The sequence below is a fragment of the Berghia stephanieae genome, chromosome 3 (genome assembly GCF_034508935.2).
Source record: "Berghia stephanieae isolate SIO BIC M18660-M18661 chromosome 3, UCSD_Bste_1.3, whole genome shotgun sequence".
In the NCBI taxonomy this organism is placed as follows: domain Eukaryota; kingdom Metazoa; phylum Mollusca; class Gastropoda; order Nudibranchia; family Aeolidiidae; genus Berghia; species Berghia stephanieae.
Genome location: NC_088362.1, coordinates 78,488,864 through 78,512,833, shown reverse-complemented (window position 1 = coordinate 78,512,833; position 23,970 = coordinate 78,488,864). Strand labels below are relative to the sequence as shown.

General features: G+C 34.3%; 1 protein-coding gene and 1 pseudogene across 1 annotated transcript; both read left to right on the top strand.

Annotated features, from left to right (window-relative positions):
- Positions 1-136: 136 nt before the first annotated feature.
- On the top strand, positions 137-23,970 carry LOC144968523 (ubiquitin recognition factor in ER-associated degradation protein 1-like). Its single transcript, XM_078906980.1, has 11 exons — positions 137-295; positions 6,599-6,719; positions 7,146-7,178; positions 16,271-16,392; positions 16,830-16,960; positions 17,589-17,661; positions 18,717-18,785; positions 19,293-19,367; positions 21,132-21,176; positions 22,299-22,390; positions 23,460-23,970. The coding sequence occupies exons 1-11, from the start codon at positions 293-295 to the stop codon at positions 23,608-23,610; spliced, it is 915 nt and encodes a 304-aa protein (XP_078763106.1). The 5' UTR covers positions 137-292; the 3' UTR covers positions 23,611-23,970.
- Positions 10,934-11,759, top strand: LOC144966915 (uncharacterized; annotated as a pseudogene).

The window sequence follows — 23,970 nt, the reverse complement described above, 5'->3', positions numbered from 1 at the left end:
GTCATTACTTTACTTTTGTTGCATAATGATATACCTTAACGCTTCCAGATTCGCAAGTTATGCATCTGGGGAAAAAGCACTGTTAATCACTTCATTACGAAACTCTTTTCGTTTGTATGAAAAGAAAATCTTGCGATAAATTTATTTCCGGTCGCACAAAAATAAACAATGCACCGTCATGAAACAGTCAGCGAACTAAGGAAAAAATAAAAAGAGCTATTGATTAATTAGCTACAACAGACGTCCATTTCTGAATATTTAATTTTCAACTGGAGAAAATCAAGTTTAAAATATGGTAAGAGATACATTTTCTCAACCTGCGGATATGGCAACTGTTGCTGTTTGAAGCTCGAGCTTCACACTTCAGAATCAGTCTCAAGTTGGCTGGCCACTGTCACTGTACTGTTTATAGGTACTTTGGTAAAAAATTCAAATTGTATTGCGCTCAATGAAACCTATGTCATTATAAAGTGCATTTCAACACGATTCTAATGATACCAAAATTGTGAAATTTAGATAAAAAGAAGAAAAGTTATGTTAGTTTAAAGGCTGAAAAAAAATTATGTCTTCTATTTTATTTTTATTTGCCTTTCTTTGTCCATTATTTACTGACGGACTTTGTGACCTGAAACTGAAACTGTTCCGGAAGTATCCACCATTTGGATTTCAAAACTGGACTAAAATGGCCGTTAAGATTTGAGTAAGGGTTTTGCTGGAACGAATTTCATGTAGGTAGTTGCATGAAAATTTGAGATTGCAGCAATTGTTTTCAAAATAGTCTCATGCTATTCTGCAAGAAATACACTTTTCAATGGTACCAAAATTATGACAATGTGACAATTAGAACCAAAGTTACGGGATTATTAGTCCGCAAAAGTGGACCAAAATACTTAATATAATTTAAGAGGAAAAAAGAAACTAAAACTGTGACCAGAGAGCAACCGAAAAGCGGGGGAAATGGAAAATCACGGTTATTTGGGGTGGAATACATATAAAACCATATATCAAAATGATCGCAAAGGAAAGACGAAGCAAATTAAAAAAAATTAAATGATTATTATGCAATATTATGCAACGTCATGCAATTACATAACCCTAGAAAATGAAAAAAAAAGACGCGAGGAACGGATAATAACTTTAAAAACAGATTTGAGGGTGGTCTTCTTCCAGAGCATGCTTACAATACTATGGCTATGATTAATTTTGAACACAAAAATTGTTAAAACAAGAGGAAAGGAGCGTAAACGTATGAATTTAGACACTAAAGTTGTGTCCTTGGGGAAGGCACTTAATATTTGGCATTGGCAAATGAGCAACAGACGAAAGATGACTGGTATTCGGAGAGAAGAAAAAAAAAACAAAAAAACAATGAACAGGGCTAGAAATAAAGTTGAACAAGTGTCAGTAAATGCAACTTGCAAATGTACTGCCCAATGTTTTTGCATCCTTGGACAAGACATTTGGGCACCAACAGTACTCGGGAGAAACAAGCTTGCCGCTTTAGATATGCAAACATGGTCAGTGATAAAAATGCAAAATTAAAAACAAGAACTACATAAGAGTGGTAGAGAAAACTTAACCTGAAAATGCAAAATTGAATATTACGTAACATATTACATAATAACAAACAATAAGCCGATAAATACCGACACTTTGCAAACTTTCTGCAACATAGGCATGTCATATATCAAACTGAACATCTCGAAGAGATGTATCATATGAATAACTATTAAACTACATTAAAATTGAAATGAACTTTAGAAAATTTGATAATTGCTTTGCATTCAACATCACTAAGAGAACAGATTAAAGGGTACTCACGTACTGACTCGCTTAAATCCATAAGATGGCTGATATGTGGCAAAAGACAGAAGACAACAAAATCTAGGCACTCTGGGTTGTTGGCTGCATGGAATGTAGACACAGGCAATATCCAGGTAATGATACTGAATAAATACATCGAAGTCCAAGCAATGATACAGAAGTAGTTGGGGGAGACTGACGATCGAATTCATGTTGTTACTTCAATTTCATATTTAAAATACAAGGCAGATTATTGGAGCTGGAGGAGGCAGTCGACGGGAGTTGGAGGTGGCAGACAATCAAATTCATGTCGTTATTTCAGTCTCATATTTAAAAATACAAGACAGACGACTGGAGTTAGAGGCGGCAGACGACTGGAGTTGGAGGTGGCAGACAATCAAATTCATGTTGTTATTTCAATTTCATATTTAAAAATACAAGGCGGATTATTGGAGCTGGAGGAGGCAGATGACGGGAGTTGGAGGTGGCAGACAATCAAATTCATGTTGTTATTTCAATCTCATATTTAGAAATACAAGGCAGATTATTGGAGCTGGAGGCGGCAGACGACGGGAGTTGGAGGTGGCAGACAATCAAATTCATGTTGTTATTACAATTTCATATATTCAAAAATACAAGGCAGATTATAGGAGCTGGAGGTGGCAGACAATCAAATTCATGTTGTTATTTCAATCTCATATTTAGAAATACAAGACAGACGACTGGAGTTCGAGACGGCAGACGACTGGAGTTGGAGGTGGCAGACAATCAAATTCATGTTGTTATTTCAATCTCATATTTAAAAATACAAGACAGACGACTGGAGTTCGAGGCGGCAGACGACTGGAGTTGGAGGTGGCAGACAATCAAATTCATGTTGTTATGTCAATTTCATATTTAAAAATAAAGGCAGATTATTGGAGCTGGAGGAGGCAGACAATCAAATTCATGTTGTTATTTCAATCTCATATTTAAAAATACAAGACAGACGACAGGAGTTAGAGGCGGCAGACGACTGGAGTTGGAGGTGGCAGACAATCAAATTCATGTTGTTATTTCAATTTCATATATAAAAATACAAGGCAGATTATTGGAGCTGGAGGAGGCAGACGACTGGAGTTGGAGGTGGCAGACAATCAAATTCATGTTGTTATTTCAATCTCATATTTAAAAATACAAGACAGACGACTGGAGTTCGAGGCGGCAGACGACGGGAGTTGGAGGTGGCAGACAATCAAATTCATATTGTTATTTCAATTTCATATTTAAAAATACAAGGCAGGAAATGAAACATGAAAATGTGGTGTCATAATGAACGTCTGACTCTGAAAACAAAAAAAGTACTTCGATTATGATTAAATCAACAAAATTAAAAGTTATATAATAATTTTTGTTGTGGTAAAGAGTAAAGTAATGAATGAAATATACTTGAATTGGCTCTATCATGCTATTCTGTATTATTTGTATTGAAATTAACCACATTAAATTAAACCAACACACTTAACCTGCAGAACAAACAAAAATAAAAGATAAAAAATAATATCAGTGGAACATAATTTTTAGTTGTCCGGTATCATCCCAGTTAAAAAGTCATTTCAGTTTCAACATTCATTCATAAAATAAAACTAAAATTATGGATGGGACTATTTTCAGTCTTTTTACAGCAATTATTTAGCTTGAAATTATTTATACAAGTCACAAAAGCAAACGCAGTCGATAGTTTACAGACTGCACTGTACACAGGAGACTCGGGGATACATCGAGAGGCAATCCTGGTTGGCCGTCGCCAACTTCATGAACACGCATCGTATTTAAAGTCACTAAAAGACGCTTTCGCCAGCATCAATCACCACCAAAATTCACACACATAGAGAAAAATGGTTGGCGAATAATATAACATTAATTAAAAATAGGTAATATAATGAAAAATGTATTTAAAATGAAGTTAAAACTTACCAAATTTTCAAACAGCTGGCATCTGAACACAGAATGAACGGATTAAAAATCTGAAAACGCCGCCTGATGCGCTGGCTTCTCCTCTTTAAAATGAGACCGGAAGTGACGAAATTAGTGCACAGGAAGCGATTCCACGGCAATGGAAGTAAAACTATGTTCACCGGTAAACACAATTTTCACTCCAGAGCCGTAACATCGATATCGGGGCTCGATCAGCGGCTCAGCCACGGGCGATGCGACTACCTTTTCATGGATGCGGTATACAGCTTTGCCCTGAATTTAATTAGTTAAGATGTTAAATCCACGTGCCGTCATGAAATTTTGATTTACCAATTTCTCACTTTTTAATTATCCAAAGCTAAATTATAACCTATTTTATCCACAATCAAAAGATATACTAAATTTTCATTGATTTAAAAATAAACGACACTTACACCAAACGATAGGATAGAGTAATTCCTCGAAGAAAATAAGACATAAATCAATAACATCACTCAAAAGTTTAAAAAATCGAGTCACAGCCCACTAGACCATTTACCAGCTCCCTGCTGGAGGGCCAAATGGACGTTTACCAAAGAACCTAGTCACTGTCACTCACTTCGATAAAAATTTCAATCTCAAAACATTATTTATTTGACTAAATGAGATGGATGGGGCTTGAGATAACATTTAATTTGACACCTTTTTCTTTCTCTACTACAAACGGTTCCAGAGTTATTGACTTTTTTCTGTTGGCAGACTTGTCTGCCAATAATAGGCAGTTTAGCGAGAGCGCGAGCCGCTGGCTGAATCAGCGATCAGCCACCCATTGAGTTTTTGTGACCGGCCGTGGAAGCGACCTGCGGGAGTGGTCGGAAACAAATGCAATTTTTGTTTCGTTTTTCGGATCGTACTACCACTTCAGATACATCTTTTTGAAGAGGAGAAGCTAAACTACGAAACAGTATTTTCTGAAGTCGATCGGATCACTATAACTCGAGTTATTTTCTTTTGAAATCAATGCAATTTTTAAAGCTTAAGAACATAAAAACCCATTGGACGACAGTATTTAAACTTCGGAGACATAAAATTCAACTATTAAATATTTGAATGAAACAAGATAAGTAAGAATTAAACTTGACGCGCGACTTGTTTAACTCTCCGCAAAAAAACACGAATTTAGACTTACCGCTCAACTGAGCCGGCATTCAGTGGCTGTGACATCACGTTGTAGCTGACCTTTGGACCCACGGTCGCTGCTGATTAAACACCACGCTCTCCCTTCTTTATTGGCTTATTATTGATATATTAACTTTTTGTTTTCATAATGTTTTTTCATGTAAGAGCATTTTATTCTTTTATTTTCATTCTTATTTGTTTATTGAAGTAAAAGTATGAATAAAAAAAAATATGGTTGCCATGGGAGTCAAACTTCCGCCATCTTTGTTTACGATTGAAACTAGTCTGTGTGGCCCCCATGGTAAATATTGAATAAATATCTGTACTGGAGTCCTAAAAGTGAAGAGCTGAGCCAAGACCCCCCACCCCCCTCGTGATAAATACTAAATATTCTGAAAAAAATGCCAGTGGTTATTTGTGTCCCAAATCAGTTAATATCAAGTGATATTTAACACAAGATGAAAGTAAATAGTGCTCAAACTCAAATGCCAAATCCAGCTTTTTTTTTTTAAAGCAAAGGGGTCAATGAAATATAAGTTTTTGACATTTTGGACTGAAACGTCAAACTGGCAATTCACCTTCTTTTTTCAACTAGCAAGAAACTTGCTTATCATCAAATCGGTTCATAGTCCACCAACCTTTAAAATTTTCACTACCTGTTAACTTTATTGATCTTCTTTTGTTTCTATAATTTGTGATTTCTGAACACAATTTTGGGGATGTTGATGATGGCCGTGAATTTGTTTATTTCGCAGACGAATCCCTAGGCCTAGGTGTTGTTCGCCCCAAAACCATTCAGATTTCAATGCAATTTGGCAGAGACATTCTTCAATTCTGTCAATGTACCAAGTAGCCAGTTAAAATGTATCCATATAAATATAATATTTTTCAGATTCATATAATATAAAAGTTGATAAATTTTTGTATTCGTTTGCTTTCTGAGAAATACAATACAATCAGGAATTGAGAATGAAATACTCCATTAGAAAGGTTGTTTTGTGTCCTTTAAGGCAACGAAATTAGCCACCTAGGTTCACAACACCATGGTGACCAAATCAGTAAAGGGCCAAAAAACAAGTTTCACCTTACAGTGAGCCTTTCAGCGGCCACTGGACTGGAGTTATCAAAGTGTTTAGACAAATTCTGGAGAGAAGTTAGGCATTTGACAACTCTTTTGGAACTGTGTTTTTGTATAGTCAGCATCTATCATAACTTTTAAGCAGAAGTCAAATTATCGAAATACTTTATGTGATATCATCAAAGTCGTAGAATGTCAGAATAGCTTAATTTCAGGATTGGCCTCGCAACATGCCAACAAGAAATGCAGACAAGAGCCGAATCAGTGAGCTAGAGTAGGCTGTAATATTTTATGTGAATTAGTTTTCAAGAATCAAAATGTTGCAAAGACCGTTGAAACATGTATGTTTTTTATATAGGGCCTGTCCATGCAGCAGTGATTTCGGTAGTTGGGTCTGTTAGATCAGATGGAAGGTACTGTGATAGACCAGAATCCTTTCCAAAGAGTAGCAAGGAATAGCTATTGTCTGTTTAGCTTTAGAGAAACTGGGATACACTCTGAATCCATGAGCTCTAAGGACTACCACTTATATTATATTTTTGGGATTGGGTTTCTGATGTTATTATGAACTAATTATTGCGTTTATCTTTTCTTTTTTTTCAGTTTGGATTTAATCGGTCGTTTGCAGACCTTCCTGTCCCTGGTGGTCGCCCATTTCAACAAACATACAGATGTTTTAGTGTTACAATGGGTGACAGGGAAGACGTTGAAAGAGGAGGGAAAAGTAAGTTTTTTAGAATTATTATTATCATCTAATATTTATTGATTAATTTATATCATGGTCACAGTATATTAAATGCATTGATTGGATTCAGACATAACAAAATCGTCTGGCTCTGATATGACCTATAAAGTGTGCAATTGGAGCTCTTTTATTTGTTTGTTAGTTTTTAAAAGAAGTCATGCTGTGTAGTGACCAGGAACAAAAGCAAGAAAAAGTAGTTTGAGAGAAAATAAAATTGCCTTTTCTTAAGTCATCCATTGGAAATCAGGAACGTAGTTTTTGATTAAAGAAGGATCACTCTTCATTTATTTTTTTTGAATGAATTGCCATTTTATGTTGACATGATCTTAGCTCCATTGGTGATTTTATTTTTATTAGATTATAAGGCAGTTGGATCATAATTTTTTTTCTTCTTGTATTTTTCAGTTATCATGCCACCATCAGCTCTTGATCAACTCAGTAAGTGCTGAAATCAAGGATTAGATTTCAAAGTGTGTGTGTGTGTGTGTGTGTGTGTGTGTGTGTGTGCTCTTGTAAAGGCGTCAAAATGAGGACATCCATAGGTTACACAAGCCACACAATGAGGACATTTTCAAATAGAGGTCCAACATTTTGGACCTCATTTTTTAAAGACCTCTATGGTCTATGTAATGTCTAGAATGAGGACCTGAAGTGGAAATAAAACGAAGACCTCATTTTGTCCTCTTCATTGGTAACGTGTGTATAGCCCATTATACACATATTTTGATCTTATTTTCACACACAACCCACGGGCTCATGAGCAAGTCATTCTCGTGTCATCTTTTGAAATGCTTTATTTGATTGGCTGATTTCAGCCAATCAAATAAGAGTTTAGTACCTAATAGCAGTTCCGATTGTTCTAGTTTCGATTTCCTGGAAAAAGTTTGCGAGGGTCTAAAATCAACATGTCTACTAAACGTTTGACTTTCAAGTACTTTTTTTCGCATTTGCAGGAATTAAATGAAAGGTAAGATATTAAATTATAGTATTTTGTTTTTATTACTTAGTAGTCACACTAATTATTCTTCATAACTTTCTTTCAGACTTTCATGTAAACACAGTTTCGACTTCGACAAAGTTGTGACTGTGCCTTGTACTTGTGCTCTTTTTTGACTATTGAAGAAAAATATCAACCGTGTCATTAGTTTTTCTTTCAGATTAAATATTCTATGGCAATATTTCCTTATTTTGTCAGCATCTATTGTAAAATTTGAAACAAATGTGTAGTTTGTAAGAATATAAGTCAATGTTTAGATCTGGTCATGACGCGCTTACTTCGATCTACATTGTTGTGTCTAAGGTGGGGGTTATAACAGGCTGGAAACTAAGTTGGCAGTGAACACTGAAACAGTTCCAATTGATATATAATTAAATAATGCATTGATAGAAATTTTCCCTGTGTGCTCGCTTTCTTGTATCAAGTCATGTAAAAAAAAAACAACTTGATGTCTTATTAATATATAAATAAGTTAAGTAAGAATACCACTTGACCATAACGTTCTCCATCACTATCACTAACATTTTCTCTGTCACCACTACCTACAGTCACTGAACTCACACTCTGATCATGACCATCATCACCATTGTCAACAAAATGCTTTAACTTTTACCTTTAATATTATCATTGTTGCTGGTATCGTCACTTACTTTTAATGAGTCTTTGCTCATCTCGTCTTATCATTTGTAATCTGAGGTAATTTCTTGTTCCCAAACATTTCGTATTAAGCATTGTGACCTCCATTCCAATCAAAATGTCTCATTATAATTGAGATCTCATTTTAACTGATCTCCTATGAAAACAAAGTATGGTAAAAAGAATAAAAAAGGTTGCATTTATAAAGCGCTTATCTACGGTCTAAGCACTTTACAATGACAATTCACTTTCCCCAATAAACAGCAAACATGTAACACATAGGACAAGACAGGCGACCTGTTACGTGCGTTACAATTTAATGGGACAGAGGCAGAGCTGTCTTAACTGCCAGGTACTCATTTACACCTGAGTTGAGTGAGCTAATGCATTTAAAGGACACAACGCCCTGACAATAATTTCTGGGAGACAAGTTTTTTGTCACCCATCCATTCACCCATCATGTTCAATATGGCTTGACTATTCCAATTGATGAGACGTGGTTCCACTTCGGCCACTATTATTACAACTACTACAATAGATGCCGGATTCAAGCATGGTGTTTGTGAGGAGAGAAAAGTGTGCTTGAATGCGAAATTGACTTTATATTGTTATTTATCTCTTAAAAAAAGGGTATTTTTTTAACGCCCCTTTAAACACAGAATAGGTTATATAAAAGGTGACACCTCCGATTTAAAGTAAGTGTGCGATAGAACTATGGGATACAGCCGTTAAAACTCTGGTTTTGAGAAAAAAATTCCACTGTGGGATTCGAACCCCTGCCCTCGAGGACCAAAGGTGAGTGACATAACCATTTGGCTTACTTATTTCTGTCTTATTATGATACACGTCTTTTCTTTATCTCTGGTCTTTTTAGACGTTTGCTTTGTGTGGTAATGTTTTTTATCCTTTCTTTTCTTTTTTTTTTTTGCATGTGTGTGTTTGTGCTCTTGTAAAGGCGTCAAAATGAGGACATCCATAGGTTACACAAGCCACACAATGAGGACATTTTCAAATAGAGGTCCAACATGTGTGGAATCCATTGTGATGGTGGGTGGATGGGGTGAAAAAATGAAGATAAAAAATTGCCGACCTAACTGACTGCTTTTGGCTAGAGTGTAAATTCATTGAAATGTTCATGTAAATTGTATCTTTTCATGAGTGGACTGAGAAAAATAAGAAAATCGCACTCCATTTTTATCCAGCCACATTATAATTGTTCTATTTCTTCTTATTTCTCAGCTACCCGGTGGATCAACACATCAGCGATTCTTGCTCCTCTTCTGGAAGTGCAAGCCCTCAGTATCCCATGCTGTACACAACAAACACGAACGCTCCACCAATTGATATACAGCCACAATTTAAAGAAATATCATTCATGTTTTTATTGTGATAAACAGATTAACAAAATGGCTAGACATTTAGAAATGAAGCACAAAAATGAGTTATATGTTGGCCAAATATTGTCATTGCCAAAAGGGTCTAATGAGAGATGGAAAGCTTGGGTGAAGATAATAAAAGAAGGAGATTACAAACATAACTTTGATGTATTGGAAAAAGGAGAAGGTATATTGATTCCAAAATATCGAGGAAAAAATGTACAAGTTGATGCACTTGTTCCCTGTCCCACTTGTAAAGGCTTATATCGCAAAAAGAAAGTAGCAGCTCATTCCTTAACCTGCTGTACAAGAAAACCTAGACGGGCCTATAGGGAAGGGAGTCTTATGTTACCTGTACCAAAGAATGTTTCAAAGTCCTTGTGGCAAAATGTCTTACTAAAGATGAAAGATGACTCGATATCCCAGAAGGCAAAATGCGATGCATTGATTATTGCATTTGGAGAGCGAACATACCACAAACGTGATGTTGAAGAGCACACTGCTGGCCATATTAGTGGTAGAATGAGAGAACTTGCGCGACTCGTAATAGATTTAGAAGATCGGTCAAATGGAAATATTAAATCCCTCACAGATGCTCTCCTTGTGAGAAACTTTGACACCCTTGTCGAATCTGTCCGCAGTGTTGCAGAGTATTCGGATGAAACACATTCATTTGGGAAGGGTTCCCTTGCTCTCAAGCTCGGATTCTCTGTAAAAAAATGTGCATTCATACTGAAGTCACATGCCATCCAAAAGAGTGACCAAATGCAGAAAGATAATGCTGATAATTTTTTATCCCTTTTCACTGGAAACTGGTGTGATCACATTTCATCATCAGCAAGCCAATCACTAGAGAGAAGGAAGTTCAACAGCCCCCAACTACTCCCTTGTTGTCAGGATGTAGAAAAACTGTACAGTTATGTTAAGAATCTAAAAGTGGATGATTATCCCTCTGTAGCAAAAGCAGCTTTGTGTGAAATTTCTCTTTTCAACAGAAAAAGAGGTGGTGAGGTTCAGCGTTTGACTCTAGAGAATTTAGAAATGGGCAAAAAAATCAGGAACCCGTTGATGATGAGATCATTCAATCTCTTACAGAAACAGAAAGAAGACTTGTTCAAACATTCACTCGCATAGAAATCAGAGGCAAATTCAATCGCCGGGTAGCTGTACTACTGACACACTCAATGTTGACCAAAATTGACACCATCATGGGGGAAAGAGATAGATTATCAATAAAGAGCAAATACCTCTTCGCTACTCCAAATGGAGAGAGGCCATATCGTGGAAGCGATGTCATTAGAGTTATGGCAATTGAAGCTGGTGTTTCCAATCCACATATTTTTACCTGGACGTCTTTAAGAAAACAAGTTGCAACTATATCCCAAGCTTTAGAAATTTCTGACACTGAACAAGACCAGTTAGCTCAATTTCTGGACATGATATCCGCGTTCACCGCGATTTTTATCGCTTACCTCATGACATTCTCCAAAAGGCCAAAGTTGCAAAAATACTTATGAAAATCAACGCTGGGAAAAGCACTTCTGTGGAGGACTACTCACTGGAAGGAAATTTTGAATTGGAACCAGATAACAACAGTAGGTCAGGAGAGTCAGATTGGATGAAGAAGTGGAGAAATGCCAAAAAGACACACAAGAATTAGGGCCAAGTGAGATCAAGGAGCCATACGCTATTGTAGACAGATATGAACGTGTGGGACTTAATGAGAATTCCTCTGATACGAGAAAAAGTGGGAAAAGGCATAAATGGACACAAGCAGAAAGACATGCAGTTCTTAAACACCTTTCGGTATTCATAAGAATGAAAAAAGTACCCGGTAAAGCAGATATTGAAAGAGCAATAAATCAAGAACAATGTCTAAATGCAAGGTCATGGCGAAATGTTAAGGATTTCTGTTACAACGAAATAAAAAAATCTGTAGGAAAGTATTAGTCCAAAAATAACAGTAACCTACATGATTGATTATATAAAATCCATATAAAAATTGTTGTCACTTTCTTTTTTAACCTTTTAACCTCTCTTGATATAAGAAATATTGTGTACATGATATCTTTCAGATATCAATGACTCTTACGATGGCTGAACATGTCTGTCTATAAAATTGCCTGTTGCTTAAGAAGTTTTTTTAGCTAATGGATGATTGTTATGAAACTCAAACATAGTTTTTATTCAATAGTGTTTTTAATGGACGATTGTGTTTTATCTTTGTCTTGCTGAATGAAATGCACTATCACACATAACTTTTGTGGTGACATGAGTACCTTTAAAATTATTTCCTTTACATGATAATTTGTATTGCTATGTGGTCTAGAGGTTAGCAACACGACTTCTGATCCAGTGTTAACTGAAGTCATGGATTCAAACCCCATTGAGTAGTTGAGTCCTTGATCGGAAAAAGCGCTTAAATCCCATGTTCGAGTCTAATATGCTGCATGACCCACCCTTTGTGTTGAGTGTTGTTGTGGCTGGGGACCCATTGTAAAGTGCTTTGAGCACGTTTAGTGGATATTGTGTTGTATAAATGCTCTCTTTTGTTAATAATTTTATATATGATGAATTGTTAAAAATGACTGTTTCTAATCCAAATGCAGTCACCTGGGCTAGTCCAGTAAAAACTTTATTGTACCATTGTGGTCTGGGGATTTATTGGGAATTACAAAGTGTAAAACAAGTTGATTTGTTCTTGTCTCTTTACAAAGAATACAAGGCATGTATATACAAGAATGGAATGAAGAGGTGGCAAATACAGGTTCATTTAAACTTTTCAAGAACATCAGGTCATAATTTAAATATGAAGAATACTTGAATATGGTGAACATGTCTCACCGTATTTCTATCACAAAGATTAGACTTAGTAAGTTGGCATTAGGGAGAGGCTAAATAGGCTACATTAACTTGTTCATTGGCCTTGTATGATTAATAATGTTGAGTGTATTTACTCATCGAGCCAGTGAAGGAAGGATACAGTGGGCTGAACACCTGCTTGTCTATTTTTCCTGTTCCATAGTAATCTCCAACTTGCACTTGACCTTGTCCTTTAAATGGTACTTAAGGTTTAGTGCACAGTTGACCACTACACTGCAATAGACGGTATTTTCAGGGGTTGGATAAACAAATTTGCATTTGTTTCTAATAGAACGAGGGAGATGGGGTAAAAATAAGTTAGAGAAAAAAGTATATATGTGAGCTTTGTGGGATTATTGAATATGGATATTGGCTCTTATATAACCTAGTTTGTGTTGAAAGCGCCGTTAAACCCCACAAACAAACAAACAAAATATGAATATCACTGTCTGTTAGTTTTTCCTCGAATGTGAATGAAAGAAATATATGTTGTCTAATTCAATGTTGATTAATCGGTAATCCTAATATTCACAATTTCTTAGACTTATGAAAAGTACTGAATTTAACACTGTGAAAAGGTTGGAAATGCTATGTTTTAGAATTCTCAATCAATATGGAAGGGAATTGATGGCAACAAGAAATAAAGCACCGAAGATTTCTAATCAAGTTAAAATAGAAAATTAATCTGAGTACATGAATAGTAAATAAAAGTGATATACCATTATCATCATCATCATCACCATCATATTTTTTTTTTCACAAATGTTTTTGTTATGATTATATAGATTGTATTTGAAAAATTGGTTGAAAACCTAATAAAAATGTTATTTGTTAAAATATGAATCATGATGCCTACATTTCTTCACTTTTTAAATGATTTGTATGATTTAGATAAATGTAATTCAATGCACTTTCTGTGTGATGGATGAACTCAAAAAGGATCATTTTTTAATTTATTTTTCCCCGGACCTCTAACCCTTACCGCCATGGTTAATGCTGTTACTTAATATTAAATCCAATTCAGTGTTACTCATTTCAAACTTGAATTTATTTTTTACCTAAAGTAGTAGCTTTCATTCGTCCATCAGACTTTTATCATACCTTTTTCTGTTAGTATTAGTTTTATTTTTACTCATTCTTTCATCAACCTTAAATGTTATTATTAAATTTATTCTATCCTGATCCTAAAGAGGTACACAGGTGAACACAGGATCCTATATTCCCCATAAACTTACTTGTTATGCTTACATGTAGCTTATAATTTTTGTTGTGTATTTTTCTTTTATATTTGATCTTTATACATCATGAATCGGCATTCAAAGCTACTAAAATTATCTATGATTTGAACCCTCGAAATATTATTTAGTTGGTTGTGTATCAGTAACAATCAAGTGAAATTTTCTTGGTTCATGATAAACATGACAACACTTATTTAATTTAGTTTCGTGAACATTCCCAATCAACGTAATTGTAATTAATACAAAGTCAATCGAAACGTGTTTAATAAAGTTTCATTTAAAATTTATTCTTGCCTTTTGATGATTATTCAACAGTTGTGACAATTTTTAAAATGTTTCATTGTGGTTTGTTTTGTCACACGTCTATGATTCATGATGGCGTTTTAAGTTTGTTTCACACAGTGCACCCTGCCTGGAGAGGTCACGTTTAATTGGATGGAGGTTGTATGCAATCAGTAGGGTTGTATCGAACTGTCCCATACAAATCCACCAATTGCACATGCTTTATCAGTGCCTGCTCCCATATTGCTCATGGGGAGATTTTGTAGCTGGATTATAGAAAAACAAAATGGGTATTTCAGTTCTCTTCGCAAAAATTGTAAATAAATTTGAGAGCTGTTTGAAGTTTTTATCAAAAGAACAAACAGTGCTACTGGAGTTTGGTTAGATCCAGCTCGGCTTGTACAAGATGCATTGTGCTGATGTGGTCCTGATTCAATACGACTCTTATCCTGTCTGGAAGCAAATTTGTGCATTTATTGGATTTGAACCTCTATAACTACTATTAATAATTTGTACAAGTTAGCTAAAGGCAAATCAGTGTCAGAAAGACACAGAGAGAAGGCATGTTGAGCTGGCATTGGTTTCATTTGATTTTTTAAAAAAAATCCTTTTTCTTCAATCTTCATCTACTATTCATTACCCTATCGCTTAATATGAGATGCATTGTACTTATGGGGCATAATGGGCAGGTGATTGGACTATGGATCAAGCGGTCCAAATTCGAACCTGGCTAAGTCCGTTGCAATTTTTCAAGAAAATTTACTGATTGCTCCATTCAACCAAGGTGTAACAAGTACCGGTTTTGTTGGGGGAAAGTGTCTGCGATAATACTAGCATCCTGAATCCTATTGAGAGTAATGCATCATTGGTGTCTTACTTCATTCTTACCCAAACTGGAATAAGCTCCAACTCTCATGAGTCTTAGTTACCAAGTTATGGTAATTGGTTTTTTTTATTCTATGACCTCAATCTGTTCTCACACAAATCATAAGGCCTCATTCTACAAACACACTGGTTACACATTACCCATCATTGGACCTCCTTTGGCCACATGTCCCCATTTTGATTCGTGGCAATATAAAGCTTCAAATAATATTTAACTCAAATTTAAAGTTGCAGTCATCTTGTGGATGATTGCTTCTTGCCAGAAAGTCTTATAAAAACTGTTTAAAGCAGTTCTTTCTATAGGGCCCCATTGTGCGTTTGAATGACACAGACCTCATTTAAGGCCGAATACACGTATGTGTGTGTGTGTGTGTGTGTGTGTATACTTGTCAGCCAGTACAATGACCTGTTTACTCGTATTCATTTTGAATCCTTTCCAACTGGTTGTAATGGGATTTTACTACCCTCAAAATGTCCCTCGGCACTCTGTCTTAACCGTTCCCTCAAACTTATTTGAAGCATCAGTTGCCAATGACTTTTTATGCTTTATAAGTAACATATTCCCGTTCCAAATTTGACAATAAGTGAAAATCATGCAATTAGCCGGAAAAGCACTTTTGTGTTGAAAATTACCTAACTTTTTACACTTTTGTCCTCATGTAGATTTAAGACAAGACCTTACAAAATGCTTCAGTTGCAATCATTTCAAGTACAATTGCGTTTAGGTTTAGAAAAATAAACTAAGACAATAACAAAGAATACTTTAGCAAAAGAGTAGAATTTGGACGATTTAATACTTATATTCCTACTTTTATTTCATAGACAATGAAAGTTTTTGCTAGGAACCAAGGGATGATTTTTCTCAAATATTTTCTATCAACCTTGTCTTCCATATTTTTACTACAAAATATAGACAATAAAAAATATTCATGTTTACAATTCATTTCATTTTTTATCAATAATTTGTAAACCTTGTACTTTCTAACAAATGTATTTTTAAAAAGATCATTCTTTTCTGCATTATATGTTCATGTTTTCTTTTTAAAATGATTTTCAGTTTATTGAATTCCAACCTATTATTAATTCACATACTTAGGTGGTAAATGTTATCAATACAAAAAAATGTATTCTTCATTTCTGGTCAAATGTGAGGTATATTCGAAAGGTAAGCCATATTGATCATCAGATAGTTTTTTTATATCTGCGTTCATATATAGTTATTCACACCTGTCTCCTTTTCTTCTCTGCAAATAGCTCGTCTCAACATTCAGTACCCAATGTTATTTAAATTGACCAACAACAAAGCCAAGAGAGAGACTCACTGTGGTGTATTAGAGTTTGTCGCAGATGAAGGGAGGATATATATCCCATATTGGGTAAGATTTAATATATGTGTATGTGCAGAATATTATGGGTTTTAAGATTATGGAGTCACCATAACATTAGTAGTGAGAGCACCATTAGAATCTGCTGCCTTAAAAGAGGATAAAAAGGATATTCTTTGTTAGCAAATTAGGGTGATTTGCAGTTACAATTAGGTATATGTGTTTTTAAAAAATTACTTCTAAAGTTGCTTCGATTTTTGAAATTGATTATGTATTGAGTTGTAGATATAATTTGAAATTTGAAAGAATTGAATTAAGATTGGTGAAGATGTAGTATCATATTAATGAGTCTCGTAGTAAATACACCATGAATCAATGGTCTCTCTCAGCATGGATATGGGAAGTAACTCCTTACATTTAAGGGAAGGCTTTTCTACATGCACGTAATTCCTCTCAATTATTTAATATAAATTTTCCCTCTGTATCAGATGATGAGGAACCTGTGTGTAGATGAAGGGGAATTGATTCAGATAGACAACCTCTCCCTCTCAGTGGCCACCTATGCTAAATTCCAACCTCAGTCAGTGGAATTCCTAGACATAACCAACCCTAAAGCTGTGTATCCTTTCATTTGATATCATGTCAACAGTTCTATAATTTTGTATAATCTTAAGTTGCCATTGTTGTACAGGTACCTGGTTTGTATGTTCATTCATGCACAGTGATGGGATTTATATTATTAGTCGAAGATAATTAAAGAGAATTGGAGCAGTTGAGTCACTTCACACAACTCCATCTGTTCAATTTAATCACAATATTGAATTGAATTTTAAATCAATATTTCTTTTCAATAACCAAATCGGAGCAAGGTTTAACCATGTGGTTGTTTGATTCACAGTTTACCCACCAGTCATTCGACTACCCATGATCTGTGGCAATAGTTCAAATGTATTCAATCATTTTGAAGAGCTAATTGGCAAGATTATTTGTTTTCATCAGTTTTCTCGATTTGAATTTTGATAATGATTCAGAAGAAAAATCAGTTGTCACTTGTGAGCAAAGCAGGTCTTGTATTCTAGTAGACGAAATTTCCAAAGTTTTTCTTTAAAGCTGTTAATGATATAAATTGATTTCATGTTGCTAAGAAGGGAGTATAAATGTCAGTTTTTTTAAAAGAAGGCTTCCATTTCAGTTATTTTAAAAAGTTATTTTTGTGGTAATTGTTTGCATTCTTAACTAATGTTTAGATTGGAGAATGCCCTTCGTAATTTTGCTTGCCTAACACAAGGAGATGTGATTGCTATCAAATATAATGATAAGGTATGTACTTATATTACATCTGGTTTCCATAATCTGTGAATTTAGTAAGTTTCACTAGGATTTTTTCCAAAAAAGAGATTAATGTTTATGTGTAGTTTATCTCAAACTATAGCTTCAAGGCCCTTGTAGCTGTGGTTTATCTTTGCTTCCGTAACATGGCATGTTCAGTAAAAAATTACTTGATTTCCTCTGTTTCTATTGCTAGTCTTTTTTATAGTACTTTTCCCAAAATCTAAGGTATACCCCGCTTATCTAATTATTTCTATATGGACAAAAGGGCCTGAAATTGCAGACACCTCAATGGGGTTCAACAGTTGTGACATCACTCACCTCGCAATGACGCATAGTAACTTAGTAGCTGGTTCTAAACTATCGGAACAATGGTGGATGCCCTTATGAAATACTTCTCCAATGAGCATAAAGGTGTAACCAGAGGAGAAAAACATTTAAAACCTGATCATGTTTTGAATTACATACATTGTGATCACACGACCTTTGAAAAAGTTCTAGCCACCAAGAAGAAAAAAAAAATACAGATTTTCTTTGTTTAGAACCAAGCTGCTCGTTGCTTTGCCAATGTGACATCAGAATATTGAATCCAATTAAGAGAGGGATATTCTGCAAGTCTCTCTCTCTCTCTCTCATCTCTCTCTCTCTCTCTCTCTCTCTCTCTCTCTCTCTCTCTATCTCTCTCTCTCTCTCTCTCTCTCTCTCTCTCTCTCTCTCTCTCTCTCTCTCTCTCTCTCTCATTTAAAATTTTCAATCTCTCACTTTAAAAGTTGTTTGTTATGAGGTGTCATATTTATGAATTGACTAATTCATAAGATTGCTCATTTATTTGCATATTGTTTCCTAGAGGCAATTTCTTGCTCTACATTTTATGTTTCCTATACAACAATACTCATTGAATAAAATTTTACCTTAAAATAATCCAATTAAAAGCAAGACAGTGTAAGTGGGGCCATCAACAATGTTTAGCTTTTAACTTAATTATCGCAGTTTCTACTGAAATCATTGCCAATTTAACATTCATTTTATTGATGGTTTTGTTACAGGAGTATGAACTTTATGTTTTGGAAACACAACCAGGGAAAGCAGTCTCCATTATAGAATGTGACATGAGGGTATGTTATGTTCATTCATGTCAAATTGTCATCATAAAAATTATCGCTATTATCATAATAATTTTCAAATCGTCATTTCTTTTCTCCATTGTCCATCATTTTGGTCTGTGTCAGTTAAACAAAATATTGCTTGAGAAATAGAAAACTTTTTAATTGTTCAACTGGCATATAATTATAATTAAGCGATTGGGGTGGGGGGAGAGAAAACAGAAAACTTTAAATCTTGACTGATAAAAAAAAAAAAATTTTAATTCAACCATTTCGATGACTAGGATTTTTCTGTAGAGCTTTGTTTAAAATTAATGAAATTCAAATAATATGAAATTAATATTTGTTTATGATTCACAAGACCATTTTTTGAAAACAAAGAGAAAAATGGATGGTTTTTTTGTCTTGTATTATAGTCGTTAATTGTTTTGTTTTGTTTTGTTTTTTAACAAGATTAAGTTTGATCCAAATCTCTGTTCTTTGATTGATTCTATTCCCTTGTGTTCTTTTTAATTGCAGGTTGACTTTGCCCCTCCTGTTGGTTACAAAGAGCCAGAAAGACAAATAAACAAACAAGATCATTTGGACTCTGCTGTAAGCAACGTTTTATTCAGTCTGATTTTAACTTTAAAATGTGGTCCTTTTTTAACAAAAAAAAAAATTCCATTCCTTCATTTCTTTTCTTAACGTGTGTAGTTATCTATCTCTATAAAGGATTCATCATGGGAGAGAAATTCTATCTTGGATATAATAATCAATAGTTATCATACTGCTTTACAGTACATTTGAAAACAATATTTCAATATGGCCAGAAAATTTTTAATTCGAATAACTTTTGATTACTATGACCTCCTTCTTGTTAAGTTGACAAGGCCAATTATATCCAGCAGCAAAGATTACTGACAATCATACTTACTTAGAGATACTTAGAGATGATTTCCAACACAGGTTCTCAATGATCCTCTTCGCTGGACTCAGGTGTCATCTTTGTTTCTTCCGGTTGCAGATTACCGTGAAGACAGAATGTGATGCTAGCCTTGTAATCATAGAAGATTTCTCGGTTTTTCCAATAGCTATCCAGTCTGTTCTTGAATGAGTTAAGTGAATCAGCACTGACAACTTTCTCTGGTAGACTGTTCCACACTTGAATCACTCTTAACACCGAAACTATGCTTGCGCACATCTAGTCTGGCCCTTTGTGTGAAAAGTTTCTTAGAAGTGCCCCTTGTTTCTGTCCTCAGGAAGTGCTCAGGCCAGAGTTTAAGTAGATTACCAGCTTTTTGGTCATATTTTTCATTTAACATTTTGTACACTTCAATCATGTCACCTCTTATTCTTCTATAACTTAGTGTTGGTAGTTTCAGTTTTCCTAATCTCTCTTCGTATGTCATCCCTTTCATACTCGAGAGCTGCTTGGTAGCTCTTCTTTGGACGCTTTGGAAAATCATGGAAAATTTGAGATTAATGACCAATGATTTTTGCAGAAGGCAGTTTGCAAGATGATCCCCGGTCATCCCTTTGATGAAAGGGTTTAATTACTTAGCAGCCAGCTGTCCAGATAAAATCAGGCAGTCCCAATTTGAAGAATAATTTTTTTTAATAATAATAATAAAACTCTGTAATGTTTGTATGTGTATGAACATTAACTTTGCATGTCCTGGGATTATGCTTTTTTTACTAGCAAACGAAAACTAGAAGCAGAAAATGACTCTAAATCTAGATTTTATTCAATGTAGTCCAAACACACTGCTGTTTTGGGTCACGACAGTATTATGTGTTAGGGTGCCCTGTTTTTGTTCTTTGAAAAGTTGACTGCTATGTAATTACATTACCTGGGATGTAAGATTTTATTTTACTGTTCAGCTTTTTGGGGGAAGAAATCGACAAGTTCTATCGTAGACATAATTTTGATCTTTTTTTTTTTTAATTTCAATTTGATTGTATTTTATTTGTATAGTATAATAGTTATTGATTGTGTCTTAAAATTTTTAAAATACCGGGACATTTTTATATTGTTTTTTTGGGGGGTTTTTTCTGTTGTCTTTTCATTTTGTTTTTCAGGTTCATTGTTGTCGCTTTCTTTTGTTTTTCAGAAGTTTTTGTGTTGTTGTTTTTGTGGGGGTGTTTTTGGGTTTGTTTTTTTTTAGGGTAGAGTGGATGTGGGGAATTTAAATGTTTATTCAGAGCTCTTTTGTTTTACCTTAGTATTTTGTAAAGACATTTTATTATGGACAAGAGTAGAGTGTGTTGAGCATGGCACAGAGAGCCATTTAAATACATGGGAGTTTTATCCAAATCTATTTTTCATGTTCAATTTTATACATTAATTTTGGATTTTCTTCTTTTACTGATATACAGGACCATATGGAAACAGATAGTGCAGAAGAAGACACAACATTCAGGGTAAGACAAAATCTAATAACAACAACAATAATAAGTCACTTATATAGCTCTCAACTCCCACATAAGTGCTCGGCGACACTTTGCAATATCAATTGCATTCAAACAATCATTCATTGGCAATTTAATTTTGAGAACACATATAATGAAACAGACATGCACACAAACTCACAGACAGATACATTTACACTCACATTTGGACATACACACACATACTTACCCCAATATTCCTCACTAGCATTAATAACTTATTCTAACTAAAGACATTTGATTGATTAATTACAATATCATTTGAAAAAAAAAAATGTATAGATATACAATAATTGCAATTTGAAATTAAGATCAAAATTGGAATCACTTAAAATTAAATTTAGATTTAAAGCGTCTTCTGTGATGAAAATCTTCCTCGTAGTTCCTGAATTTTAGGATTTTTTTGGAAATTTTCGGCTGTTTTTAAAATTAACCCAATCATGTACCTCTGTGGTGTAATGGCAGCACGTCTGACTGATAATCAGGAGGTCTGCGGTTTGATCCCTAGTCAAGGAAGACTGATTTTGAGATGTTTTTTTCTTGCATTTTTCTTTCTTTCTTTGGCACCTTTTCAAACACACAGATGTTTATTAAAAAAGAGCGAATAACATTTAGTGAACTGCAACATGAAGAAAATAATTGTTTTTCTAGTGTCATTAAATTAAAGGTCCATTTTCAGCTTATATTTCATCCTGACATAATGTCGTTTTGAGATGGTAAAAAATTTGATCCTGATGTGGTTAATAGATATTGTCCATATTTTGGCAGAAGTAGTCCTGTTAGCTGAATTAATAAAGCACTTGACTCTATCAGTAATGGGACTGTTTTCAATCCCAGGATGAGTCCACATAGCAGTATTTGGGTTGCAGGGTCTGGAAACTCTTGCGGAAAGTACTTTTCAATTGACGAAAACCCTCTCCAAAGAATAGCAAACAGGAAACAATATGATTTCCAACTATGAATAATTGGGGTATATTGTTACATGCGTAAAGGAAAGGTTTATGTACAACAGTTAATCATCATTAATTTTTTTTTTTTGGATTCTTTCTTTTTATTTGTTATTTTTGTTTTGTTTTGTTTTTTATCTTGAAATAGCCATTTGGTGGAATGGGGAACAGACTTGATGGAAAGAAAAAGGGAACAGAAAGTGATTCCCCAACACCATCAGGAAATGGGATGCAGAGAAGGTAAGACTGAATTTATCTAAAATGGTTGGGTGGGTGCTTCGAGTGTATAGACTTTTTTTATGATTGACTCATTACTTGAACAAAAGAAGGTAGTCTGTTTTATCTGAAACAGTAAAATTGGGAGTGACTTTCTGACCTTTTGCTTTTTTATTCTGCTATTATCTACAAGGCTCAGAGATTGAGCTTTGTTGATTAATCTCCAAGATTAAAGAAAAAAATTGTGTGCAATTTCATGTACTTCTTTAAGATCATATTCTAAAGCTTCTAGTCATCGATCTTTTATATATATATATATATATATATAATATATATATATATATATATATATATATATTAAATAAATTATGATTTCTATATTCTTTATATATATCTATTATATAAATAAATTATATTATGATATATATTATAGTTAAATAAAAAGTTAATTATTATTTTATTTTTTTTTTTTTTTTTTTTTTTTTTTTTTGGTTTTTTTTTTTTTTTAATTTTGTCGTGTGATTGGTTGGCTTGTGATCAGTTTTCCTCTGTAGCTTTTAGCTTTGATATTAGAAAGAAGAAAAAAATAATGGGTTTATTTGCTGGTATCAAAGGATTCTTCCCAAGTATATATCAGAATGACTTCCATAGGACTTAGAAGTTGAGTAGAATTAGGCCTCCCACTCTCTCTCTCTCTCTCTCTCTCTCTCTCTCTCTCTCTCTCTCTCTCTCTCTCTCTCTCTCTCTCTCTCTCTCTCTCTCATTATTTAATGATTTGGTTACAGGGGATAATCGCTTATAAGGTATATCTATGTCAAAATATATCCTCCTTCTTTGTCTCACCTTTTCCTGGGAACCTGTGGCCCATGAACGTTGCAGCCACCTTAACTTTAATCTTTTAAAAAATCGTGTGTGTGTCGTACCACCTTTCTTTGCTCAGGCACTGAAATGGCCTCAGGTGGTGCAAGAATATTTTATTTACAAGATAAATCAAATTTTTCAATAGGTTTGACTGATTTAATTTGTCCTTTCTCTTTTTGATCGTTATTTAATATAAGTTTGTATTCTTTTTTTCTTTTTTTTTCTTTTACAGAGGAATTCCAAACTATAATTTCAAGAGAGGTACAATATCCTTTATCCGATTAGTCCGCCCAACCCAAAATGGAAACTCTGAAGAAGAGGAGAAAATGTTTGAAGCTTTCTCTGGACAAGGGCAGACATTGAAAAAGAAAAATAGGAAATAAGACACTTATCTGTACTTTTCATAATTTATTAATTCATAACTTTACATAATTTATTCATCCAATGCTCATTGATTATGTATTTTAAACAGTGTGGAAGATGTGAGTGCATGCATGTGTAAATGGGTGTGTAACATAATATTTATGTGTGGGTGTGTGTGTGTGTGTTTTACGGGATATTTCAGTTCCTTGAAATTTGGTCTGTAGATGGATATGGATGAATGGATCAGGGTTCTAGTTAGATCAGCAAGATGAGAATGTGTGAAATCTCAGGTAATTGTAAATTTATTTTTTTTTTGTCGTTTGATTTTAATATAGATGATTACCTTGATTATACCCAATAAACTGTGTTTTAAAATTTTA